The sequence below is a fragment of the Gouania willdenowi genome, chromosome 7 (genome assembly GCF_900634775.1).
Source record: "Gouania willdenowi chromosome 7, fGouWil2.1, whole genome shotgun sequence".
Lineage (NCBI taxonomy): Eukaryota > Metazoa > Chordata > Actinopteri > Blenniiformes > Gobiesocidae > Gouania > Gouania willdenowi.
In genome coordinates, this window is record NC_041050.1 from 8,521,420 (window position 1) to 8,547,063 (window position 25,644).

At 38.8% G+C, this 25,644-nt stretch overlaps 1 protein-coding gene across 1 annotated transcript; it reads right to left on the reverse strand.

The window, feature by feature from the left end:
* Positions 1-606: 606 nt before the first annotated feature.
* LOC114467229 (voltage-dependent L-type calcium channel subunit beta-3-like) lies at positions 607-25,533 on the reverse strand. The gene is made up of 14 exons (XM_028453392.1): positions 25,160-25,533; positions 23,226-23,318; positions 11,126-11,245; positions 8,582-8,704; positions 8,379-8,494; positions 8,217-8,296; positions 8,098-8,117; positions 6,751-6,828; positions 6,581-6,639; positions 6,397-6,497; positions 6,167-6,318; positions 5,988-6,083; positions 4,415-4,585; positions 607-1,968 (listed from the first exon to the last, which is right to left on the reverse strand). The coding sequence occupies exons 1-14, from the start codon at positions 25,241-25,243 to the stop codon at positions 1,537-1,539; spliced, it is 1,725 nt and encodes a 574-aa protein (XP_028309193.1). The 5' UTR covers positions 25,244-25,533; the 3' UTR covers positions 607-1,536.
* Between the last annotated feature and the right edge of the window lie 111 nt (positions 25,534-25,644).

Genomic DNA, 25,644 nt, shown 5'->3' on the forward strand with positions numbered 1-25,644 from the left:
CTGTTCTGGAGTCAATGTGCAAAGAGTTTTAAAATAATTACACATGCAAGAGTAAAGAGAGTTACAGAGTGAGTGGGACTTTAAGGCCAGTAAAATGAGACCAGTGGTTCTCAACCTTCTCAGCCCCCCAAAATAAAGGTTCCAGAGACCGGGGACCCCCATTGTACCTGAAGGTGTTTGAACACAGACATGAACATTGCAGAACAGTCATGTGGAGACAGGGCCATCTATGAGGGGGAATAAAGGGGAGAGATTTTTGGGGTCCATTCATAAAGTCAGCAAAATGATGGTCCATTGTTCTATGAATCTGTGATAACCACATTTATTTATTTATTCATCTGAATAATATCCACTGTTATCCAGGAAGTTTATTATTATATGGGACATAGTTAAAAGTCATCTTAAAGATGTATATCCTTGTTTTGATCAGAAATAAAATGTGTTAAAATTGACCAAAAACAGAGAGAAAAAGTGGTAAAAAATAGGTTTCAAAGTGTCAATATTAGAACAATTAGTTTAAACTAGCAAATAATGGGCATGGAAAATTGTGAATGTAGTTAAATTGCCAAAAATAAGAATTAATTATGGTGAAAAGAGTTTAAAAGTGTAAAATGGGTAAACATATGCAACATTAATCAGAAATAAAATGGGTTAAAAGTGACCAAATATGGGGGAAAAAGTGGTGAAATGGGATTTTAAAAACCACAGGAATTGGCTAAAACTCTCAATTTAGAGTGGCCAAAAACAGACATAAAACGTGGTTAAAAAAATACGGGGAGGGGGGCTGAAGTAAAAAGTTGGTACAATTTGTTTAAACTGGCAAATAATGGGCATGAGTAATCGTGAATGAGGTTAAATTGGCAAACAAAAGTGACAATAATGGGCCAACACATGCGACATTAGGTGGAAAAGTGATGGAAAGGGTTTATAAGTGCCGAAAATGTCTTGCAAGTGGAAAAATATGTGCAGAAGAGGCGTTTAAATTTTATGCAGAAGTGGCAGAAATCTGAATAATGTAGCAAAAATGCATTAAAAGGAGCAAAAATATGGCAAGAAAAAGTGATGATAATAAGTTAAAATATGAAAAGTTTGGTGTAGTTGTAGAAACAGGGTAAAAATAAGCAAAAATGGCCTCAGATTGTTAGTTTCTTGAAAGCATGAGGCGACCCCCTCCTAGTGTCTTGCGACCCCAAGGTTGAGAACCCCTGTATCAGAGGAACCTTTATGCAGAGCAGCTAAAGGTGGAGTAGAGGAGGTGAGTAGCACTGTTCACTTCAATCTAAATGTGAGCTGTCATCACCTCTTTTTTCAATCAACTCTAGATTTTTGTTTGGGTTATTGATCAATGAGGTGGAAATCAGCTTCAGATTGACTGTTTGATCCGCTCAGAGAATCTGGACATGGACATGTTACCTCTTATCCAGGAAACCCTGATGAGTGGGAACCTTCACAGACATGTTGCAGGTTTTTCAATCTCAGGTTAGTTTGGGACTATGGGCTTTGGTCTCCATGCTGGAGGAGGGGCGGGGCCTAACTTCAGTAGGTGTCTCGGGGCCAGGGGCGGTTGCGTTGCCGGTTGTTCCTCTGGTTGTGGCCCTGCTGGGCGTCACGTTGCAGCAGCCTGTTCTGTGACTCGTGGCCGTTGGCACTGTGAGCGCTGCCCATGTGCCCACGGTGTGGGTAGTACACGTCCCTGTAGGTGCGAGTGTGGCACGGGGAGGCGTTCCCATCCTCATCCTCCTCCTCCTCATCCTCCTCCTCCAGCTCTTCGTCGTCTTCCACGGCTCGGTGGCACGGGCTCCCCCTCCGGCCCCGGGAAAGGGAATCGCTGGCCTCGTCGGATGGCATCAGACTGTCCTGTTCCACGGGGGAGTGAGCCTCCTCAGCACCTTCCTCCTCCTCCTCTTCCTCCTCCTCTTCCTCACCTTCCAGACCCACTGCCTCACGTGCCTGGGGCTGGTTTTTGTTCTGGAACACAGAAGTAAAGAATCAGAAATAGCTCTAAAACCAGAACCTGAAAGCAGATATACTGTATAAGAGTGGGGTTTTTTTCCCACATAAAAACACGAGACAAAATGATGCAACGTCCACATCAACAAGGACTCTGAAGGAAACATTCAACTCAAGAACTATTTATTCTGACTCCTTTTCTGTTTTTAAAACATATACTCAATGTTAGAAATGAGTAGAGCAGTGAGTTCAAATGTAGTTTCAAAAGGACAGTTTAAGGCTTTTCACTATAAATTACTTTAGGTGTCAATTAGGGCTGAGCGATATAGACCAAAACTCATATCTTGATATTATATCTCAAAATAGCAATATACGATATAAATCTCAATATTTATGTCTCACCAGAAAGACAATTCTGGGTTAAATTTGCTGATGCAAAATGCCACACAGCCACATTTATTAACAAATTATTGTACATGATCCCTTTACAAATAAACAATAAATAAACATCTGCACAACATGTGCCACTTTTATCTTTTTCTCCTATAAGGGACAGCATGTGTGAGTGAGTTAAGGGAAAGGTCGCACTCAGCACTCCTTAAACAAGTATTTTCATACAAAATAAGCTATGAAATTAAAAATATGTCGATATAGGCGATATTGTAGACATCTCGATATATGTTGAATCTTGATATAGTGTCTCGATACAGGCCTAGTGTCAATACTGAATTCTAATCTAATCACAATACCAGAAAAGATCAATAATAGACAAAATTATTGGATGACCATCAAAATAAATTTAGATAAAATTAAATCATTATGACCATTTCAGTCATAGTCTAGTAAACTAAATTACATTAAGATTTTAGTCGACAAAATATGTTACAGATATAGTCGACTAAACTATGCAGCAAAATAGTTTTTTAATATTAAATAATCAATCATTAACCTTACATGGGATGGTATTGTTTTTTTGTAAATACACACAGACAGATTTGATGTGATCAATGAGTAAGACAACATGATCTGATTGGATTTCATTCCGTGTGATGAATTTAGTATTTATCAGTCAACAAAAAATATAAATACGGCACGTTTTGATAGAATTTGTGTTAACATGTATTTTATTCAAAATAAAAATGGTCATATTGTCACTTAAAAAATGTAGTCGACAAATATGGAGGACCAACTCTGCCATATTAAAAAATAAATAAATAAATACAGAAATATGCCATTGATAAATACATGAATACATAAATCACCAAATACATAAATATATGCCCTAAATGCTATTTATGTATCTATACATTGTATTTTTATTTATTCATTTATTCATTCATATATATATAATCATTTATTTATTATTTTATTTATGCATGCACCTCAGCACGTACAAAGAAATGTAATGCAGATTACTGTCCACAATGGCTGAACTTTTTACATTTTTTAACTGTACCTGTATGTCAACATTTGGATGACATACAGGTAGAGTTAAAAAAAAAAAAAAAAAAGTAATTTATGCGGTAAAGCAGCTTGAAAAGCAGAGTGTAAGCAAGTACTTGGTTTATTTAAAGCAAAAGCTCTTTATTTAATAATTTGTGTATGGGTAAATAATCATTTTGAGTAAGTTCGACCTCATATAATGTAAAATATAAAAAGGCAATGTCTCTTCAGAGTCTTTTTGTTTAGTCAGCATGTCCACAGATGAACGTTTAAAGACACTGAACAAACGGAATGAAACAGCGACATCACTCTGGACGTGACATGAGTATTAATGATGTGCTCTCGGCTTACATCGACTATTTGGCTTTAATAATAAGCATCATTCGCGTTAATGTCATGTGCTTCTCTTAGCGGGAACATCATTCACAAAGCATGCTGGGAAAACAGGGGAATTGAAAACAATGGGGGCCAGTTAATCAAATCATATCGAAAAAGATCATTAATATGGGCTTGAACTGCATTGTGGATTTTCTCCCTGACAGCTTGTGAAGTCGGGATTCACAAGCAAAGACCGTCAAGTTAGGGAAGAAAGCAGGAAATGCAGTGAAGGAAAACACACACACACACACGCACACACACACGCACACACACGCACTGCTTTTGTCTTTTTCGGTGAGATCTGAATGAATAAAATGCTCTTCATTCACCGTCTCAGCAGGTTGTGTTCAGGAGTCGGGAGGTGGGAAAGTGCAGATATGTAGAAAATAGTTACACATACATCACACAAAAACCCTTCTACTCACCCTAGTATGCACGCGATCATTCAATTAATTCCTGTGTTTCAGAAAACTGCAAAAATGTTAAGCACGGATGAGTGAAAAGACACACTAGACGTCCGGAGACACAAAACAAAAACACAGGAGTGAGAGTCTGAGATGGCGAGAGCGACAGACAGACAGACACAACAGATTCTCAACAACAGACTCATAGAGCATTGTGCCGTGCTGTGATAGAAACTCACCTGTAGGCTGGAGATGACGGACGGAGGTGTCATCAGACTCTGCTCTAGTAAGGGGTTTAACGGGGTGTTGCCGGGTAAGTGGGTGGCACGCCAGTAGATTTCGAGATATTCAGCCAAATGCTCGCAGGCGTCTTCCAGTTGGTTTTCATCCAGAATGACATCAAACATATCCTGCATGTGGAAAAGAAGAGCGATAAAATACACGATTAGTCTAAAAAATCTGGATGTAGGTGGACAGGTGAGGCGTACGTCACAGTCAAACACAGACACACAGAACCAATCAAATCTACGAGTGCTACTAGTAGACTAAAAACAGTCTACTAAAACTAGTAGTGAGATCATTCCGGTAAGTTCATCTACTGATTGCTTTGATGTATCCTCACGAGTTCTTTCATAAGGAAAGCATCAAAGCATCTACTTTACTAAAAAAAAATTGCCTGAATAAGTGAAACCTTAACATACTAGTGAGATATTTTGAGCGTACTGGTACGGTACTAGTGAATGAAAATGTTATTTTGCTAGAAAAGGTTTCATTTATTTTTTATTTTAAGTTGTTGGCACATGGCATGCTAGTGTAATATATGTCAATAAAATATATTTCATACATAATGTTCTCATGAAGGTGTACACATTTTCAGATTAGTTGCTTCTTAAGTCATATATATATATATATATAAAAAAATTGCAATAATTGCCTTATACTTTAATATCGGGATATATCGTATCGTATCGGTACCTATGTTTCAGGATACAAATCGTATCGCCAGATACCAGGCAATACACACCCCTACTAGTAAGGTCTACTCACGCCAGTAAAACTAAAATTTTGTTTAGTACTCCTAGGAAACTCAAAATCAAGTTAATGAAATGCAAATGAAGTAGAAGGAATTATAACCAAATCCAGCCCCCTCATTGGTTGTTACATTTTCTAAAGCCAATAGAAAGCCTGAATTTGCTTTCCTACGTCCCCTAGCATAGATATTACTATACTAGTAGTACTAGTGACAATTTTTGCTTCACTAGTAAAGTGTACTCACACACGAGTAAACCACACTGGAATACATGTACTCCAAATTTGAGCATTAGTAGAGTGTATATGGTTGTTATCACTGATATGAAATGTATGCGGCTTATAACCGATGGAGGTGGTTTTTAAACAGTCTGACTTTATTGTAGCCAATAGGTATTTGCTTTTAAAAGGTGAGTTAATATTTTATCCACGTCTCGATTACTGTAACAAAAACTTACATTTTTCAAACTGATACTTTTGTGATTTAATCATGAAGATGGAAGGATTAGGACGGGGCATTTTTGCAAGTAATTTTTATATAGAAAATACAAGTATCGAATGAGCATTATCGGATTTTATATTTATTATGTTGTATTTATTGTGGGTCTTTTTTTTTAGAGAAAGCCGTCATGACATTGACGTGGAGGTGAAGTGGTTTGAGGTGTTGGTTTGTACTGTTGTGTCTGATTAGAAGCTAGAGAGAGACTACTGAGAGCATCAGTTTATCAGAAGGCAGCAGAATAAGAAGTGAGATGAAACCAAGGGTTGAAATGAGCTGCTCACAGGAGGGCACTGAGACAGCTTGTCAGCAGCCATCAGCTGCACATTCAAGTGCTTGCTCTGAGACTTCCCCCTGGATTTGACGAGCCTCTGGAGCACCTACAGGGTAAAGACAAGGAGACGCCGTCAGACTAATGTGGACTAGACACAGCACGACAAGCCACATCGGGAGCGAGGATCACCTTTGGCGAGGAGACTTTGACGTAAACAATGATGGGTGCGAGGGAGGTTTTGGCCAGCTGTGCGGGATGGTTGATGGTGTCTGCGTCTAGGATCACCAGCTGCAGCGTTTTAGCCAGCTCAAATATCCTTTCGATCTCACTCTGAACCTCAGCTGCAGGGACAGGAACACGCTCTGTGAGTGATTCACTACGTCAGGCTTCTGTAAAACTTACTCAGTGTTTGTGGTTACCGAGGCTGGAGCGAGTGTTGGATCGCTCCATGATGGGTCTTTTGTTGAGGACGGACCTTTTGGCTAAGGACAGGTCGGCAGTTACACGCGTGATTGAGATTCTGTAGACAGAGAGAGGAGAAATGTGCTTCAAATGTTACTAAAAATAATTTCAGGGACTGACTTTCAGCCTGCGTTCACTAACCTTCCCTCAAATCTATGTTTCAGGAAGTCAAAAAGAGCTTTCTGCATCATATCCGTCACCTAGATGGAGATATTAGGAAGAATACAAGGTACGAATATGTGATCAAACCATGTGATCGTACAGCCTGAATGTTGTGGATGTTCTGCAGAAGGTGAGACAGGGATTCTGACCTCATAGCCCTTCAGTGATGGTCCTACGAGGACCACTGGCCTCATGGAGGGCACCACGTCATAAGGAGGGATGGGCTCCTGCCACGCATAAGAGAGGAGGGGGGAAAAGGGGTAAACAATTCAACTCATTTTCACCAAAACTGAAAATTACACCAAACCTTAGTGCAGGAGTGTGAAACAAATTTGAGTTCATGGCCACATTTCACACCTTAAAGGCACACCGTGCAACTTTTGGCCACTAGGGGCGCTAAACCTGTAACTTTCACGTCCAGAGCCCCTAGTGGCCACAAACGCCGCAGCACTGTCACAAAAATCAACAATAGGTCAGTCGGGCCAGCCCTCCTTGTCTTTTGATTGTGTATGCAGACAGTAGTTGACCTGTGACTTTGGGATAAGGATTGGCTCTAAGTGCTGGGTCGGTCGGGCTGGGGTGCAAAGCGAGGCAAAGCGAGGCCCTCCTTGCCGCGTCGGTGGCGCTCCCCCCCCACTTCCTGGCCTTGTCGCATAAATATGCAATTCGAACCAGAAATCAAGATAACCCTAAGGTCAGACATTTTAATAAATACCACAATGCCAATGATTCCTTACTGTGCATTGTGGGCATTGAACATGTTAAACCTTTGATTAGTGGAGGGGATATCATTCAGAAGCTTAATCAAAGGGAAACTTTCATTATCCATCAGTTTGGACGCTTTACAATTTCCTGGCTTAAATAATGATTTTGACCATGTTTTTGATCATCGAAACATGTTGACTTTTTTAATGATTTGGCCATTAAAATAAAGTCTTTTTAGTATCTCCTTCCTCATTTAGATTTGTATTAATGTTTAGAGTGCCTGGTTTCCCCATTTTTGGACACATTTCTTCCTCCTGTTTTTCCAAGAGCTCCCAAAACTACTAAACTTGAAACACTTTGAGCAGCCAGTCATCCCCTTGCCTTTGTTCTTCAGCATCAGAATACATATTGACTCATTTTAAATTAAACCATGACTTAAAAAAATATTTTTGAATTCTTGAAATGATTTAATTAACTTGTACTGCCACTGCTAACAACAATACAGTGACACCTAAAAATGTGAGCGGGAATTGAAATATGCTATGTTCTTTAACATTTTATTATTATTATGTTCTTTGTTATTTTATTTAATGTCTTGTTCCTTCACTAATACAAAAGTGGAAGAGCCTCTGCTCTATTTAGAACAAGCTGCTGTGTGATATAAAATCTCATTTGTCTCTATAACTCCCTCCACAACAACCATCCCACCTTTAACATCACTCTCATCTTTCATTGACATTAGAAAAGTGTGTTTCTGATAAGTTCAGATGATCATAAATACCCACACCTACCTGTTTTTGCTTCTGTTTAGCTTGTGGAAATAAGAAGACAAACAATTGGTAATGAAGTGTAAGGCAGCACAAACCCAGTAAAGAATGTGTTCCAGCATTGGTTTTATTGTAGTACTTACATTCACCTGCAGATGGTGGTGTGGTCCTCCAGCTCCCTGTCACCATGTCTCCTAAACTAGAGGAGGTACCTCCAGTTTTCCTGCACCAACAATACACTGGTTTATACAGAGTGATGCTGTCAGGATGAATCATCAGACACTTGTCCAGATGTTTGGACACACCTCTGTTTCTGCTCCTGTTTCAGCCTCATTGCCTCCAGTCTGAGAGGGCTGGGGATGAAGGTGATGTCAGCTCCTTCTTTCACTAACCGTCCGATCCACCAGTCATTATTGTACTTCTGTGTGTTGCATAAACAACAACACATTCAGCTCACAAACATCTGGACAATGAAAGGCGTCATTGTGAAAAGATGATCATTGCGTACTTCTTTGATGTGCAGAAAGTCTTTGGCATCGAAATTGACAGCAGCTCCTTGGACCGGACAGTCCTCGTCTAGAGCTCCGCAGTAACTCACGTTGGTCTTCACTGCAAACGCTACAGCTTTGGACTGGAACAACAACACAAGCACAGCCACAGCGTTTGTTAGGTAGTGAGGAGCATTTTTAAACTGAAGGCTTTAACTTTGAATTTGGACTTTTTCAATTTTTAAAGCAGGAGTGTCAAACTCATTTTAGTTCAGGGGCCAAATCAGTGGCGGCTTCCCAATAAGGGGCGCTAGGGCACCGCCCCACCACTCAGCATGTTAGTTTGAGTAAGTATAGAAAATAATAAAAATTAATAATGAATTGAAAATACTACAAACCTAAGTTATATCTGTATTTAGATAATCAGAATACATATTATATAGATAATGATGATGTGTGAAGTAGTTTCGTTCATCTGTGTCTGATTGGTGACATATTTCCTCCTTGGGGCGCAAAAATCTTTACCGTCCACTCTCGTTAAATGTTGTACATGCGCAGTAACACCTCTTCAATACGAGTCAATGGAGTGTCTCTGGGCGCAATTTACCGGCGCCCAGAGTCAGTCTGCGGCTGTGCAGAGTTGAATGCAGCCAGATCATTTACACAACACCCCGCTCCCACCATGGGAGGGGCTGACGTCACAGTGGTCCGACAAAAAGTGGCTTTGACAGGTGAAACCGTGGGACGTTAGAAGGAGAAGCAAAATGAAGAAAGAGAAATTAAATAATTCTGCTTTCCCCGCCTAACTGCTGACTCAGCATGGATAAAGACAGTTAGGAGCCATTTAAAGCACTTTTCAGACAAGGCAAAGAAACATGAACAAACTAGGAACAAACTCAATTTGATGATTTCAAATCTTGAATATACCCATATTTTGTAAACTAGGTCTTAAATTATATTTTGTCAGATCTCAAATTATGTATATTAATTTACCACTTCCTTTGTCACCCCCGTTTGTATTTAATTACTTGTTAAACTAACTAAAACTAAAAAAAGGTAAAATCTGAAACACTAAATAAATAAACAAAATAATTTAAATTTGAAGAAGTATAATAACCCTGACACACACTCACTCACTCTATTGTATATACCGGAGTTTCTCAAATTAATAGAAATAAATCTATTCATGAGGCACTAAATACTGTTTTTTTCCACTTATTTACAGAATTAGATTCTTTAAAATGTGTGTTATCACTCATTCATTCCATCATTATGATCTATAGTATAAGGGGGTACTTCAATTCAGAAATGAGAAAAAGGGGCTACTTGAGCTAAAGAAAATTGATAACCACAGGTGTATACTACATTTGTTCTTGCTTGTTTAAGGGTTCTGTGGAAATAAATGTGGTTAGTTCGAAAGCAGTTCTGTAACTGCCATTTTTCTTACTTATTTGTTCAAAGCTACACAAAACCTGTTTTTGGTGTATAACTTTTTTGGAGTTGTAGCCCCCCTGCAGAAAAATGCACCAACCGCCACTGGGCCAAATACGGATAAGTTTGATCTCAAATGGGCCGCAGAGGTTGGGAATCAAACAATTTTAACATTAGTGCAACTTTGCATTTCCATGTATCAATAATATAAAAGTATGTAAAGTATAATGCACCGACAATATCTAAGCATTGGGTGACAGGTAGTGACTACGTTTATTTATTTTGGGGAAATTTGGTTTATTTCAACAATTTGAGAGTAAAAATTACTTCCATCGTGTTATACAAGCATGGGAAAACTGCCAACCCATGCAAATAAAGTAGAGTTTTATGGAATATGTGATACATTCAATGCGAAACTCCACTTGAATAATTGTAAAGTTCTACTTCCAAATATAACTGTTGAAATGTTACGTTTTACTTAAAGTGTATTATTTTGCATGGATGCTGATATTTATGTTTGGATATGATACAGCAATTTAAAATTACTCCCAATTTCTGCTTAATTTCAATAAAAAATTCACAATATAGCCAAAATTCCCGAGCTTAAAGCTGTAGTATGTAGAATACTCCCTCCGCTCCCCATTTCAAAATAAAAAATTAACCTCCCTGTGGAGATTCTGCGCAACTTTTTTCTAAATAGACTCTAGTGACAAATGTAGGAAGTTCATGTGTTTATATGTTTTTGTGTTAATGGAGAGTTTTCTGATGTTTTAGAGACTCTGACATGAATGCACGTATTACTCTGTAGTTACTGGCCTGAACAGCAGCTGCTGCCGTGAGTTCGTCCCCACCAGAAAGCTCACAGAGGCGGCTGTGACCTCAGCTGTATGTCGTATATCGCCATTTTGAGAAAAAATATTGAGATATGAGTTTTGGTCCGTATTGTCCAGTTCTAAAGTATAGTTTTAAAGTGTATTTGGAAACATCCGATGAGATGTTTTTTTTTGTTCTCATTGACATATATGTTGCTCCACCTACAGCGCTCCCATCAACAACCTTTCCTGCATGCATGTTGCTGTGGAGCAGAGCAGTAAGCTCATTATTAACACGTGTATGTCACTGTAGGCTGGTACCTTAGCTCTGTCGAGCTGCTGTTGTGCCTGGCGCTCGGCTTCACGCCGATACGCCTCGCGGTCCTCCTCTGCTGACAGGTCTGAATCCGACGGTCTACTGGTGTACGAATCAGCCGAGCCCTGACAGGAAACAGCTGGGTTAGTCACATCCACACTACCTCGATATAACCTAATATTATTCTTTTTATTTCATGATGCGACTACACATAAATGACTTCACAAACACATTGATGGGGATTAGTGTTCCTTCCTGTGTGTGTGTGTGTGTGTGTGTGTGTGCATCTACAACACAACACATAGCTCTCCCACACCAGCCATCTTCACACAGGCCAAATATAGCACAGAGGAGGCAAATGCTTCTCTCCTGCATTGGCCCCAATCCATCCCCATCTTCCCCCACAGTGCAGCACACATACATGCTTTATTCCCCCGCTATATCCTCCAAGGACACATCCTCATTAGCAAAATATACGCCGGGTACCATTTTTCACTGTGAGCAGTTTAAGGGCACATCCTGGGAATGGTGAACGCTTTGTGCAGAGAATAAGTCAAAACATGCCATTAATGCAGAGATGTTAAAACAGTGAAAATAACCTAGTGGTGGACTTTTATTAAAAGCCTGGAACCTGCAATCCATTACTTAAACCAATAAAATCTGAGCTATTCACACATAAATAATAAATAAACAAACAAACAAATAAATAACTAAACTATTTGAAGGTTTGATTTTTGGTGGACTTTTAGTAAAAGCCTGGAACTTGCAATTAATTAATTAAACAAATACAATCTGAGCCATTCACATATAAATAAATTAAAAAAAAATAAACAAACAATTTGGAAGATAATTATTGTAAAACAATTAAAATCATTCCGATACACTTTCCTTTTCCCTTATTATACAGTGACGTTTCATATATAGAGAGATAGCACTTTTTTGGCAGAATGGTCCAAAAATGGACGCCATCTTGCCTGGGACATACCAGTAGTACGCAGCTTCTGTTCATGTAAACAAACACGACCACTGTCAAACCCATTACATTTAATGGCGATTTGGTCACATGTAACAATATTTAAGACTTGAAGCATGGCAGTATACGACAGAAAAGTGTCTAGTAGTTTTATTTACATGATTATAGTGCATCAAAAGCAGTGACGTTCCCTAAGAACTTTAACTGTTGTAACCGGATCAAACAAATGTGTGTACTTTGCATGTTAATGACGGTGAACTCTTATATAAATAAATATAAAAACTTAATCATTAGCAAATTGTGTAATGCAATATGTGTTTTATAGTAGATAATCTATCTATAAAAGCAAGGAACGTCTGTGTGCGCGCGTGTGTGTGTTTGTGGAACGAATATCTCCCCGGCGCGGTATCTACTACTACTACTATAACTACTATTCTACAAATCACTTTTGGTTGTATCATGCCAAAAAAATTGACGTGCAGAGAAAGAGCGAAAACGTGAGGCAATGCGCCAGGCACGTGATGCTGAGTCACCTGAAGTCCGAAATGCCCGCCTGACCAGCAACGCTGCGCGCGAGGCAAGACGGCATGGCTTTAACGCTACAGAGTATGTACACCTCTTTGTACATCCAACCTTCAAACACATACTCATTTGGCCATAATTGACAACTCTACTTAAATATGAATACATACCTTCGATGGACACTGTATTAGTGTTAGTATTATATATTAATGATGATGTTGATAATTCTTGTTCTTATTGTTTTTTTGTTTATTTTACTTGTCTGCACATGCTGTCAAAGGTCAACACCACAGGAAGTGCAATCATTATGAGACAGCAATGCATATTTTGTTATTGCAATAAAATACATTGAGGATATAAAAAGGGAGAGCAGTGTTACACCTTCTTCTTCGTATTGTAATTATCATACTATATATAATACATGATGTAAAAATGTTGTAATATTATCTACGTATAGGTAAACATTACTGCTTTTGATATAAAATAAATTTTTTACTTTAAATTTGCACTATAATCATGTAAATAAAACTGCTTTGATGTGATGGATCTGATAGTTGTCCTGATTAATTACCAGTGTAAAAGCTAGCTGCTATATATGCGTAGTAGTTAGTCCCTGGTAAAATGGCGGCCGAAGTAGAGCCGTTTTTGCGTAAGTCATGTCCATTATTCTGTATATTGCTATAGTTTCATATATATCATGTATGCTTATCAAGCTATTATCTCAGATGTTTACATGTATAATTTAGCCACCATCTCAATTACTTAAGGTACATAATTTTTGATATTTTTACAAATGTGAATACATTTCCACTTCTACGTAATTTACAGGAATAAAATGTGGTCATTATTGTGAAAAACCATAGAAAGTAGGGATGTAACGATTAATCGTAAGGCAGTTAAAAATCAATTCATAGGTATAACGATTCACATCGATGCTGTGAAAATTGAATCGCAGTACTTTTTTTAACCAGCAGAGGGCGCTACCCAGAAGTGTTGGCGGCGAGCGAAATCTGCTAATACTTTCTTTCTGGCCATCTTCTACTCTTAAACATATTCATAAATGATTCCTTACCCCTTTAGCACCGAAAGAATATCTGTAATATTACGTGAATATCTGTGAAAGTCACGTTTTTCTATTAGCTCTGTCTGCTAGCATAGCATCTCTTCTTCACTGCAAAATATCTGCATGCCAACCGACCACTGGGTTACCAGCGCCCTCTGCTGGTCCAAACAAATATCTGACCTAAATACAGTAAAATGACTGTTTTTTTTGTTTGTTTGTTTTTTTAGTCCAATTGTTAAGGCACAAAATACATTTTCAGTTGCACTTTTAAAAAGAAAAAGAACTATTATGCAGTTTTGTACTGTTTACTATAGAACCAGAATTTAAATAATAAGCTTCTTCTTCATTTGTATTATTCCTTTATTTATTTCATTCAAGATTTATCTTTAGTTAAATTGCATTGTTTTGAATAGTTTATCAAGAGATTCTTTTGACAATGAAAAATAGTATAGTATTTTCCCAAAAAAAATAAAGGAATATTTTTCAGTCATTTATATACAGTCCCATTTTGTAAAATAAATCGTGAGAGAATCGTATCGTGAACCCAGTATCGTGAATGGAATCGTATCGGGAGTTGAGTGAATCGTTACATCCCTAATAGAAAGGGAACGAGTGTCAGCCTCGGATTAACGGCGGTGTTAACAATGACATGTTAACAAACACACATTTTGATGTTGCACTTCATAACAGCTGAATTGATAGCCAGTTTTGGCTGCAGCAGATGCAGTCTTTGCGCTGTGTGTATGTGAATGCGTATGTGTGTGTGTGTGCATTCAGTCCTGAATCTGTCAGCGAGTAGAGCTCCAGCAGCAAAATTAAAACCATGCCAGAGGAAACAAGAGAGGAGAAAACCAGAGGTGATAGACCTGGTTACAAATATAGAACATGAAAAACACTGCTTCCTCTCCTCCAGTGACTTCGTCCTGGTCATCCATCTTGCCAATGTATACAAATGGGTTCTCTGGAGAACCAATTAGCATCAGCAAAAACCAAAGGAAGTTCAGGCACAAAAGTGGTGCCGCACAAACCGACGACCTGCATCACTTTGATTTCACCGCATGTAGCTGAGATGAAGGATCTCAAGGCACCGCTGGAAGAGAACATGGTGCTTGGTTTTATTCCTAAGTGCAGCATCAGCGTGGATATCAGATGCTGAGTGACAGACGGAAGACTTAATGTGACAATAAGGCAACGCTGTATGTTGCGAGAATATTAAATGAGATGCAATTACGGAAACTGGAGTGAGACCTAGTTAATATCATTTACAGCAGATGTGAGAGAAAGTAAGCAAACAATGGGTGAAAGAAAGAAAAACACCTAAACACACCCACAGGTACCAGACATAGTGATACATTTGTCGACTAAAAATTTTCGTCATGTTTTCGTTGAATTTTTTTTTCAAGTGACAATATCTAGACCAGGAGTCACCAAGCTTTCTAAAATTGTGAGCTACTTCATAGGTACTGAATAGTCTGAAGGTCTACGAGTTATAAAAACACTTCTTAAAGGACCCATGTTACGCTAAATTAACATTCCTGTGCTTTAAACATCATAAAGTGTTATATGGGCTTCATACACAAGCCCAAAGTGTTTTTTTCATTGATTCCCTCAATCGTTAGTTAGAGGGTGATTTGCTCCTTTCTTACTGCAGGGTGAGCACAAACACCTCGCTCCAATTTGATGACGCGTTCCCACTTTGATGACGAATTTGACGCTGCACTGAGCTGCAGAAGCCGCGCCTCCAGGAAGCTCTCTGACATGGAAAACAGACACGCCCACAAAGGTGAGCATTTTAGCGTCCTTCGCGCAGTGCTATGTATGTATTTTCTACAGTCTATGTATGTACCGGTAAACGCCCCGCCCCCACACTCTGTCTCGTGTTTATAAAGCAGAATGAGCTCAGCTACAGAGTGGGTGGGAGGAGGGCGGGCCGTCCTCTGGCCCTACGTCACCGTGCGGGGAGGAGGAAGTCAGTGTCCCGTCTATAGACACGCCCACTCATAAATAAGTAGGCCGCAAATCAGCATGTTTGTGTAGAGTTACTCAGAAAGTGACTTTTCAGAGGCTTTGGGGAAAAAAACCTCAAATACTATGTTTTTGGGGTTCTTAAAACAAATGGAGATGGGTGAAAAATAGCATGATATGATACCTTTAAATACCAAATGTTCATGGTTTTACTTTAATTAGAGGGTAAGATAATAAGGAAGGCTAGCAGTAACTTAAAAATGTAGGAAATGTTAAAGTTTCAACATGCAACACTTTATTTATTCTAATGTTTATTTATTTATTTTTAATGTTTATTTATTTATTCTAATGTTCTAATATTCTAATTGTTTCATTGTCATAGAGAATCATCATCATCTTCCTATTTTACCAGCTACAAACCAATAACTTTTAACTAATCGTAAAACATGGAACATTTGTAAACATTTAACAATTAGGTTGTATTTTATTAAAATCATTCTGTCCAGGGGCTGCAGATGAATAATAGACTTTTGGCTAATTCTGGTATATATTAGGTATTGATATTAATGAACACCTCCTCTGTTAAATAAACCAATAATTTAAATTAAATGAAAAAAAAAAGTCATATATATCATATTATATATAACATACACCAAATCTGCAATATTGTCACAATGTTTCAGCGAAAATAAACATTTAAAGATGGTTAATTTAAAACTAAAACGGTATCACGTGCAGCAGTTAGGGGTGTCCTGATCCCGATTGATATCGGAAATTGGTCCGATATTAGCCAGAAAACGATTATCAGATTTTATCAGACTGCATCTAAAATTTCTGATATATATTATATTATATTATATTTATTCAGTTGTAGAATACTGTAAATATTATGTTGAAGGTTAAAATGTATAAAATGTAACCAATAGGTAAAAGGGCAGGTGTGGCTATGATAGTAGTTTGCCACCACGTGTGGAGTGAAAGAATAATGACTTCATTCTGTAAAGTGCTTTGAGTGTCTATGATAAAGTGCTATATAAAATCCAATGCATTATTATTATTATTATTATTATTATTATTATTATTATTATTATTATTATTATTATTATTAATAATAATAATAATAATAATAATAATAAATGGGTCAGTTTTTCTCATACCTACTGTTGCTGATTATTATTCTCTGTTTGAGTAACATCACTTGTTCTTTTCTAATATTCCACACTACAAAATAAGTAATAAAAGTATGTGTGATTTGTGCTGGTATTGTATCGGATCAATATCGGTACCGGCCAATACTCAAGGCTGCAATATCGCTATTGTATCAGAAGTAAAAAGTTGTTATGGGACATCCCTAGCAGCAGTATTTAACTTTACTAAGTACTAACTACATCTGTCATCTGTATATATATCTTTGTAAGTTTGAATCCTGGAAAGTAAATCAGATTTTAGATGGAAGACTGAGGGCACCTCACATGGTCCATGCAGGCTACCTGGTCCTGTCAAAGCGCTGAACAAATGATGAAGTCCATAGTAAAAAAGAAAGAACCCAACAAGATCCACATGAACAAGCATTTAGCGACAGTGGGAAGCAAAAACTGAGAAGAAATCTCCAGCGAAACCAGGTTCAGAGGTGGCAGTTTTTCACTCAATGTAAGTATGTTGCTCATAGTCGTAGTCCTCAGGAAGAGGCCTTGGTGTGTGCTATCAGTGTGTGACGGTATCTGGTCTGCTTAGGGCAGTCTGACCAGAGCTGAGCAGGAGAGAGTTCTGTAATTACATATCAGATTCCATTTATTAACAGAGAGGATCCGGATCAATAAAATAATTCTGGATCAGTTTCAAAAATCAAAAAATCCCTATCTCTCATCATTAGCAAGAATTCAAAAATTCATATCTTGGTTTGTAATTGACCGATCTTTATGAAATTTGACTCAATTGTCGAGTTGGTTCCTCAATTTCAGTTTCATCCGAATCAGATTTGGTTTGTGCAATTTTTTTGCAATTTTTCCAAAACATGGGGGTGTTCATACATTTGGTCCCACTGTATTGTTATGAATAGAGATATACATTTCTTCCCAGCCTTTAAAGGTCACATGTCATGCTATTTTTCACCCATCTCCATTTGTTCGAAGAACCCCAAAAACATAGTATTTGAGGTGTATTTTCCAAAACTTGCCTGTTTTCCAGAGTTTTAGCCTCAGAAAGTCACTTTCTGAGCAACTCTACACAAACAGGCTGATTTGCGTCCTACTTATGCTTATTCATGAGTGGGCGTGTCTTTATAGACGAGACACTGACTTCCTCCTCCCCGCACGGTGATGTAGGGCCAGAGGACGGCCCACCCTCCTCCCACCCACTCTGTAGCTGAGCTCATGCTGCTTTATCAACATGAGACAGAGTGTAGGGGCGGGGCATTCACCGGTACACACATAGACTGTAGAAAACACATACATAGCACTGCGCGAAGGACGCTGAAATGCTCACCTTTGTGGGCGTGTCTGTTTACATGTCAATCACGGCAGAGAGCTTCCTGGAGGCGTGGCTTCTCCAGCTCAGTGCAGCGTCAAATTGGTCATCAAAGTGGGAACGCATCATCAAATTGGAGCGAGGTGTTTGTGCTCACCCTGCGGTAAGAAAGGAGCAAATCACCCTCTAACTAACGATTGAGGGAATCAACGAAAAAAACACTTTGGGCCTGTGTATGAAGCCCTAATAGCACTTTATGATGTTTAAAGCATAGAAAAGTTGATTTAGCGTAACATGGGCTCGTTAAAGTGTGAATTGATCATTGAGTCAATGATTCAATATCTTGCAAAAAGGATAGTTGGCGCTTGGTGGAGGTTTGCGCTCTCCAAGTGCTCATGTTAGCTTCCTTATAAATAAGGTTATGTTGTGCAAAACTGGCTCATGAAAAGAAAAAGAAACATTGCTTTATTTCATGTCCACGCTCATCCACTCATTGTGACCAGAAAATAAAAACTAAATCAGATGTTCCCTTCAAGCAGCTCATCTTTTGATCGTAGCACTTGAGTATAATTGCTTTGTAATACATTAATTTCTGCTGCGCTTCCCTTAAAAATGACATGTAAATAAAGTTCACATAGGCTGATGTAATGCAATTTTATATCGTCATGCTGCTGCGTGCTGGAAGCCGATTCTGCACAACAGCAGAATGCAATATTCAGGGGGGCTGAAAAACCTTTCCCTCCGAGCGAAAAACAAATGAAAAAAACTGCAGGCTCCAGCAGTTTGGAAATTCAGCAGCCACCCATCCAATTTTAAAAAGAGTTCGATTAAATGTGCGCTCGTAATTCACTGTCAGCAAGTTACACATGCACGGTGGCGCCGTGAGAGCCAACGCAATAAATCACTTTGTGGTTACATCAATATCAAAGTCGAGATTGGGCAAACTGGACGTCATGTTGATGAATCAAGGAGTGGAAAGGCAGAGAGAGAGAGAGAGAGAGAGAGAGAGAGAGAGACAGGTGAATGAGTGAATCAGGTGAGGCTGAGGGGGGAGGTGGAGATGGAGGGAGACAAAGAAGAAAAGCGAGATGGAGACACATCAAAGACATTTGGTTGCTACTTACTCAGCTAAAGTTGGTGCAGCTGTCTCCGTCCCTCCCTCCTCACACACCACTACATGCTGAGTACCAGTTGGACCACACCGACTCCCAGCGTCTGACCAGTTACAACCTGCACTGTGTGGCACACGCACCAGCACCAACACCTTCCCTCTCCTCTTTTTTCTCACCCCACCTCATCGCATCACAACTACCAACGTAGCTTTTGCGTCACTTGATCAATATTTGAAATCTGCATCCCCTTGTTTCATTCGGAGTCTACGTGTCAGATGAAAGTGAACCTTTGTTTTTTTTTTAATCAAGTGTTCTCTCAGGATTCCTCCACTCCTGTCCTACATACAACAACACACATCCATACTGCTTATTGTATCCTGCTGCAGAAATGAGTCATACTCCACTGCTCCTCCATAGACACCCCACCCCACTATCACAGGCAAGTAACTATCCACTCTGTTTGGGAAATGTATTTTCTCCTGCACAAAACCCACTTTTGTCCAATCACCCCACTGAAAGAAAACTAAAGGCGATGCTGTGATCCCACACATCAGCCGAGGCCTTCATTTTAACACGCACAATATTCCCTGGAAATCTGCAGATTGTCATTAAGGCCCTCGATCTGGATAACTAATATCCTCTTGCGAGAGAATACGTCTGCTCAGCATCATTTTTCTTTAATCCTCAACAACGCCTCTCAGCTTCACTGCTCCACATCTCCTTATGCTAATGATACTGTGCATGAAATCTGGGCCTGTGTTAACCCCACGCCTGCACATCACTCAGCCTCGGTCTATTTAGAAAGACACATAACGCTTCTCGTCTCCAAATCCTCACAGGCAGCGCTTTAATGAGCTTTGTGTAGGGATCCAGCTTTGCAAAGTGTTCCTATATCACATCAAGCAGATATATTTCCTACGGACATCATCACAATATACCTGTACCTGGACAAATGAAGAAAAAAAAACAACTATGGAAGAAAAGTGGGGTGCATGAAAGTGGCAGCACAATGGAGTCAACGGTGTCTGCAGGTAACAGTGAAGCTTGGTTCCTGTGCAAATATGGGACTGCATTGAATGCAAACTCATTTTAGTTCAGGGGCCAAATATGAAGCAGTTTATCTTGCAAGAATATTAGTAATTTGGGGAAATTCTAAGGAACAATTTAAAGAAAACTGCAGGATTTGGGAAAAACTGAGAGTTCTTTTAATAATTTCAGATTAAAAATGACTGCCATAATGTGATATAAGCATGGGGAAAATGTCAGCCCCGATAAAAATGTTGAGATTCATTGAATTTGTGTGATATCTAGCTGAGATATGTAAAACTGAATTAGTTGGTAGTTTACACAATGATTAATAGTTTCTCTGACTTTTTTGTTTAAATCAGTGTTTCCCAAACTTCATTGCCACATGTACCCCTTACACTTTCTTTCTTATCGGAAGTACCCCTTAGCTCATGTTATACATTATTTATTTGTGTCTCAACTCTTTCCTGTGTCTCGTCCAACATTAACTTTGAAATTAGAGTATTTTAAAGAGCTGTGCCACAGATTATTATTGATGGATGAGGAAAAAAGTGAGCATGTACAAAAAGAAGAAGAAAAAATTAATAAACTGACAAATGTTTCTGTGTACCTCCTGAGGGGTGTTCAAGTACCCCTAGGGGTACACGTACCCCAGATTGGGAACCACTATGGTTGTAAGTCTAAGCAGTGGTTCTCAAACTTTTCAGCCTGCGACCCCCAAAATAAAGGTGGTTGCGGAACACTGATTATTGAATCAAACTACAAACATAGAAAATGAAAGATTACCAAATAGAAGAAACTCATACGTAAATGGAACCTTTTGGATGAATGTGATAACTCTCTGTTATCAATAAACCAGTAAGATTTGGGGTTACTTCCAGTCCGTGTCATGTCTAATTTTAATGCGTTTTGTTTATTTAAAGATGAACTAAACCCCAAAACCACTTTTTTCTGCTGAGGTTTTTCTGGAGATTTTATAGTATAGACTGGGCGTGTCTTAAGGGCTCCATAATCAAGGCGTTTTTTTTTTATGTTCCCCCCCTAGCAGCAAGGTCAGCCAAAACCAGGGGCTTAGTTACTCTTTAGAGAGATATGCTCGCCATCATATAAATGCACTTTAAATGATAGTTCTAAAGGTGAATAATAAAATCATGTTAGAAATGTCTTTGGAGTTGTTTATGTCAACGTTTAGCCTTTGAACACACAATATACCTTTGAATTTAGGCAGCGCCATTTTGGAGATTTAAGCCAATCCGTGTTTGTATTTCATGTTGACATCACGTCAGGCATGCTCCGCCCCGCTCTGCTTCTATACTTGTGTTCAAAATGGCACGCTTCGTACTATGCACTACAAACTCAATGAGTATACACTGTCAACTATATACTATAAGTATGGTTAGGATCAATTGGATAATGACCGTTCCCACTGAAGTGAACTTCAAAGTTGCCCAAGATACATTTAGAACCTAAAAACCTGAATCACATTGAGGATAAATATCTCTGTTGATTCTCCACCTTTGAAGGCTCTGAAAGCATTTTAAGTGAGAAAGTGACCAATTAGAATATCAACATGTGCTCATTTGATCCATAAAACTCACGGAAACACATTTCATGCTGACATTTTGGAGATTTTTGGTTAACTTCAAAACTTCAGAACCCTATGTACAAAAAACATTAAAAACTAATGGAAGACAAGAAGAGATGCTTTTGTTTTAAAAAGGGGATGTTTGATTTTTTGTTTTTAAGCCGGTCCAAGGACGATTTTACATTCTGCTTGCAATGCATCTTGGGGCAGTTGAGTATGCCTAGTGTACCCACCATGCATACGTAAAAAATGTCTCCATATATAGTATACATTCGGGTGTTTCTCGCGTACTCACTCTTTCCATACTATTTAATGTGAACGCACTACATACTAATTTAAAAGCGTCTATTTGTACAGTTGCCGTACGGACAAACCCCCGGTGCTATTGGTACGGTTACCAAAGAACAAGTATGTAGCGTGTTAGGATTAGGATTAAGGTTAGGTTTAGCGTCAGGTTATAACCCAATATCACAATCATTTTTAGGGTTATGGTTAGGGTTAGGTTTAGATTTAGTCACGTGACCTAAATTGGCCAAATAGGGGCACTGCGTACGGATAGAATGTCCGTATATTGATATGGCAACCGTATGGCCACTGCCAACTAATTGTGATGTCAGACTTAGTATGAGTAGTACGTTAGTATGCAATTTCGAACCCAGCCAAGGTCTATGGTGTAACATTTCAATCCAACGTTTTAGCGCTTAGTTATGTTTCGCTGACATATTTCGATGTTGCACTAATCAGGAAATGTGAAATCGGACTCATTCCTACTGGTAAAGGTTACATATAATAGTGTGTATTATTAGTGATAAAGGTTTAGTATCCCTTTATTGGCTGGTTTGAGAAGAGTTCAGTTTGAACTGTATCCTAAAGAGCAGAAAAAACAGATAAAATCCACAGTGTTTCTCAGAGGAAACACATGCAGGTAAATCACAGCATTTGTCATCAAATCAGCTGATCTGCTTGAAAGGAGGTGAGTCACCACCAGCTCCTGGGAGTAGGATCCTTACTCTCAGCCTCGGAGATTGTCTTAAATAACTGCAAATCTCCATCTGATTCCTCTGCACATGCCTGACCTGAAAACATTAATTAAAAACCAGGCTGCATTGGGATTTTGGTGTTTCTTTCTCTTTTGCATTTTGCTGCCCCCTTGTGGGTAAAATTGTCTCTGCAGCTAACAAAAACTAAAGGCCTGAATACACGCCAGGAAAGCATAAAATAATACATCATATAATCACCCACCAACATGAGCGATCAGCTGTGATGTCAAACTCGAAAACCTCTCCGCTTTCTTCAGACCCCAGTGCATCATGACCTACATTTTTCCCTCCCACTCACCAACCTGCAGAGTGATGAGGATCCAAGACACACAAAAAAACATGCTTTTCTTTACCTGTCGCTTGATGAAGCTGGAGGTTGTGTCAGAAGATGTGCTTCCATCTGAGCGTTTGAAGCGGCTTTTGCGTTTAGGCAATTTCCTGGGAAGCTGTAAAGAGAATATGGAGACAAAACATACAAAATATATAGGTTATCTTCTCTGTATCTGTATCTTCTTTATGTATCTTCTCTGCCTTTGAGAAGATACACTAATCTAAATGTTATATATATATATATAATAAAATATGAATAGATATTTTTAAGTTTTGAAAACAAAGATGCATTACAAACCTTTAAACAGATGGAAAACGTCACAAAAAGATAAGCAAAATGACTGGCTTCTGATCAGGGGGAATTTTTCCCCTTTTGTTACGATTTTATTCGGAATTCAATTGAATTCAACTCTATTCATATACTGCAAATCACAACAATAGATTAGAAGTTGAAAACCAGCAGGTGAGGGGAAATTCAAGCATTCACCAATGATGTTTTTTTTAAAAGTGTATTCAGTAAAATGACATATACAGGAGTCTTAAGCCACATTATTAACAGTTTAAGTAACACTAGTGCAGATTTTTAAAACAAAACAACAGCAGACAAGTTAATTTATCTTCTAAATGTGTGTAATTGATGTCAACCAACCGAGATTATTTCTAGAAAAGATTAAATACTCCCATCATATCCACTTGTACAATATTCGACTTGCTTCAAACTCCAACTTAGTCACCAATCATCCGAATACCAACTATTTACAAATGTCTGTTTTTTTTAAAAAATGTTTAGAGCTTTTCACTTATGGAATGTATTGCTTAGGGACCTGAAAGATATGTCAACTTAACGCATATTTAAAAAAAATCTTTAAAATCCTATTTTTACCAATCTTAATGTATATACTGTATCATGTATTTGTTGGTGTAATAAAAATGTGTCTTGATGTACCTTTTTAAGTAATTTCTGTACATTTTTAACTATCTTTAATTTTTTCTGTTCTTAAATGTACTTAGGGCTGGGCGAGGTGGTCCAAAGCTCATATCTTGATAAATTTTTTTTCTCAAAATGGCGATAGACAATATAAATCCAGGTCATTTTAATTCAAATGAAGTCTTACCAAAAATACAATTCAGGGTGTTTTTCATGCTGTTCTGAGAACTAGAGAAAGCAGTTACTCCTTAAACAGGTATTTTGATGCAAAATAAGCTATAAATATATAGATATAGATATAGATATATCAATATAGGCCATATTAAAAGAAAACTCAATATATCTTGAATCTCGATATATCGCCCAGCTCTACATGTACTTGAAAATGAACCCATGGACCTCAGGAAGATTAGCGACCACCACGGTGGAAGATGGAGGTCCAATAAATAAATGAAAACATTTTATATAAATAAAAATATTATTATTATTATTATTATTATTATTATTATTATTATAATAATAATAATAATAATAATAATACATTTATTTAATAGTGCTTTTCTAGAAACTCAAAAACACTGTATTGCTTAAAATAACAACAGTGATGAAAACAAAGAAATGTGAATCAGAAAAAAGGAAGAATACCAGTAAAAAAAAAAAAAAAATGTTAGGGTGGAGAAATAGATGCTGCAGCTCTGATTTTCTACCATTAACAGTTGGATTTGAGGCTCTCTTGATAAATAAGTGTAGGCCTGTTTGTGTAGTCCATCCTCACTGTGCAATGCTGCTGTTGTAACAATGCTTTGCTGCATTTTCAGCCACGTTTTTCAGTCTAAATAGACCCACAGAATGTTTGGATGCTGATGCTGAGGCTACAGGTGAGTCACAGAAACAGCATCAGCATCCACGGCCCACCATCAGCATCACATCCCCGGTGCTGTGGGTGAACAAACGGACCATCGGTGCACAAACCCTACACATGCACAGACTGAGTGTTTCAATGAGCTGCAGAAGGGTTTAGTAGCTCACCTGGAAGTAATGCGCCTGGGCGCTGGTGCTGTCCACAGCAGACAGAGGGTCTACGGCCGATTTGGACATTTTGACTTGCACCATCTATTGAGAAGGCAGGGTGCTGTGTGCGCGCACACATGGGTGAAGACGGGAGGAAGCCAGCATCGATACATCCACGCTCAGCTGGAGGAGAAACGGCTCGGTTAGAAAACACCAGAGACCGACACTAACCTCCGAGTGATGCCGCGAAGCAGAGAAAAGACGAAGCTCAAAGAACCCGTGAAGAGCGGAGGCGTCATCGCAGCCAGCAGGGCCGTAGCAGACATATGTAGGGGCCGTAGCAGACATGGGGCTGCAGGGCCGTAGCAGACATATGTAGGGGCCGTAGCAGACATGGGGCTGCAGGGCCGTAGCAGACATATGTAGGGGCCGTAGCAGACATGGGGCTGCAGGGCCGTAGCAAACATATGTAGGGGCCGTAGCAGACATGGGGCCGCAGGGCC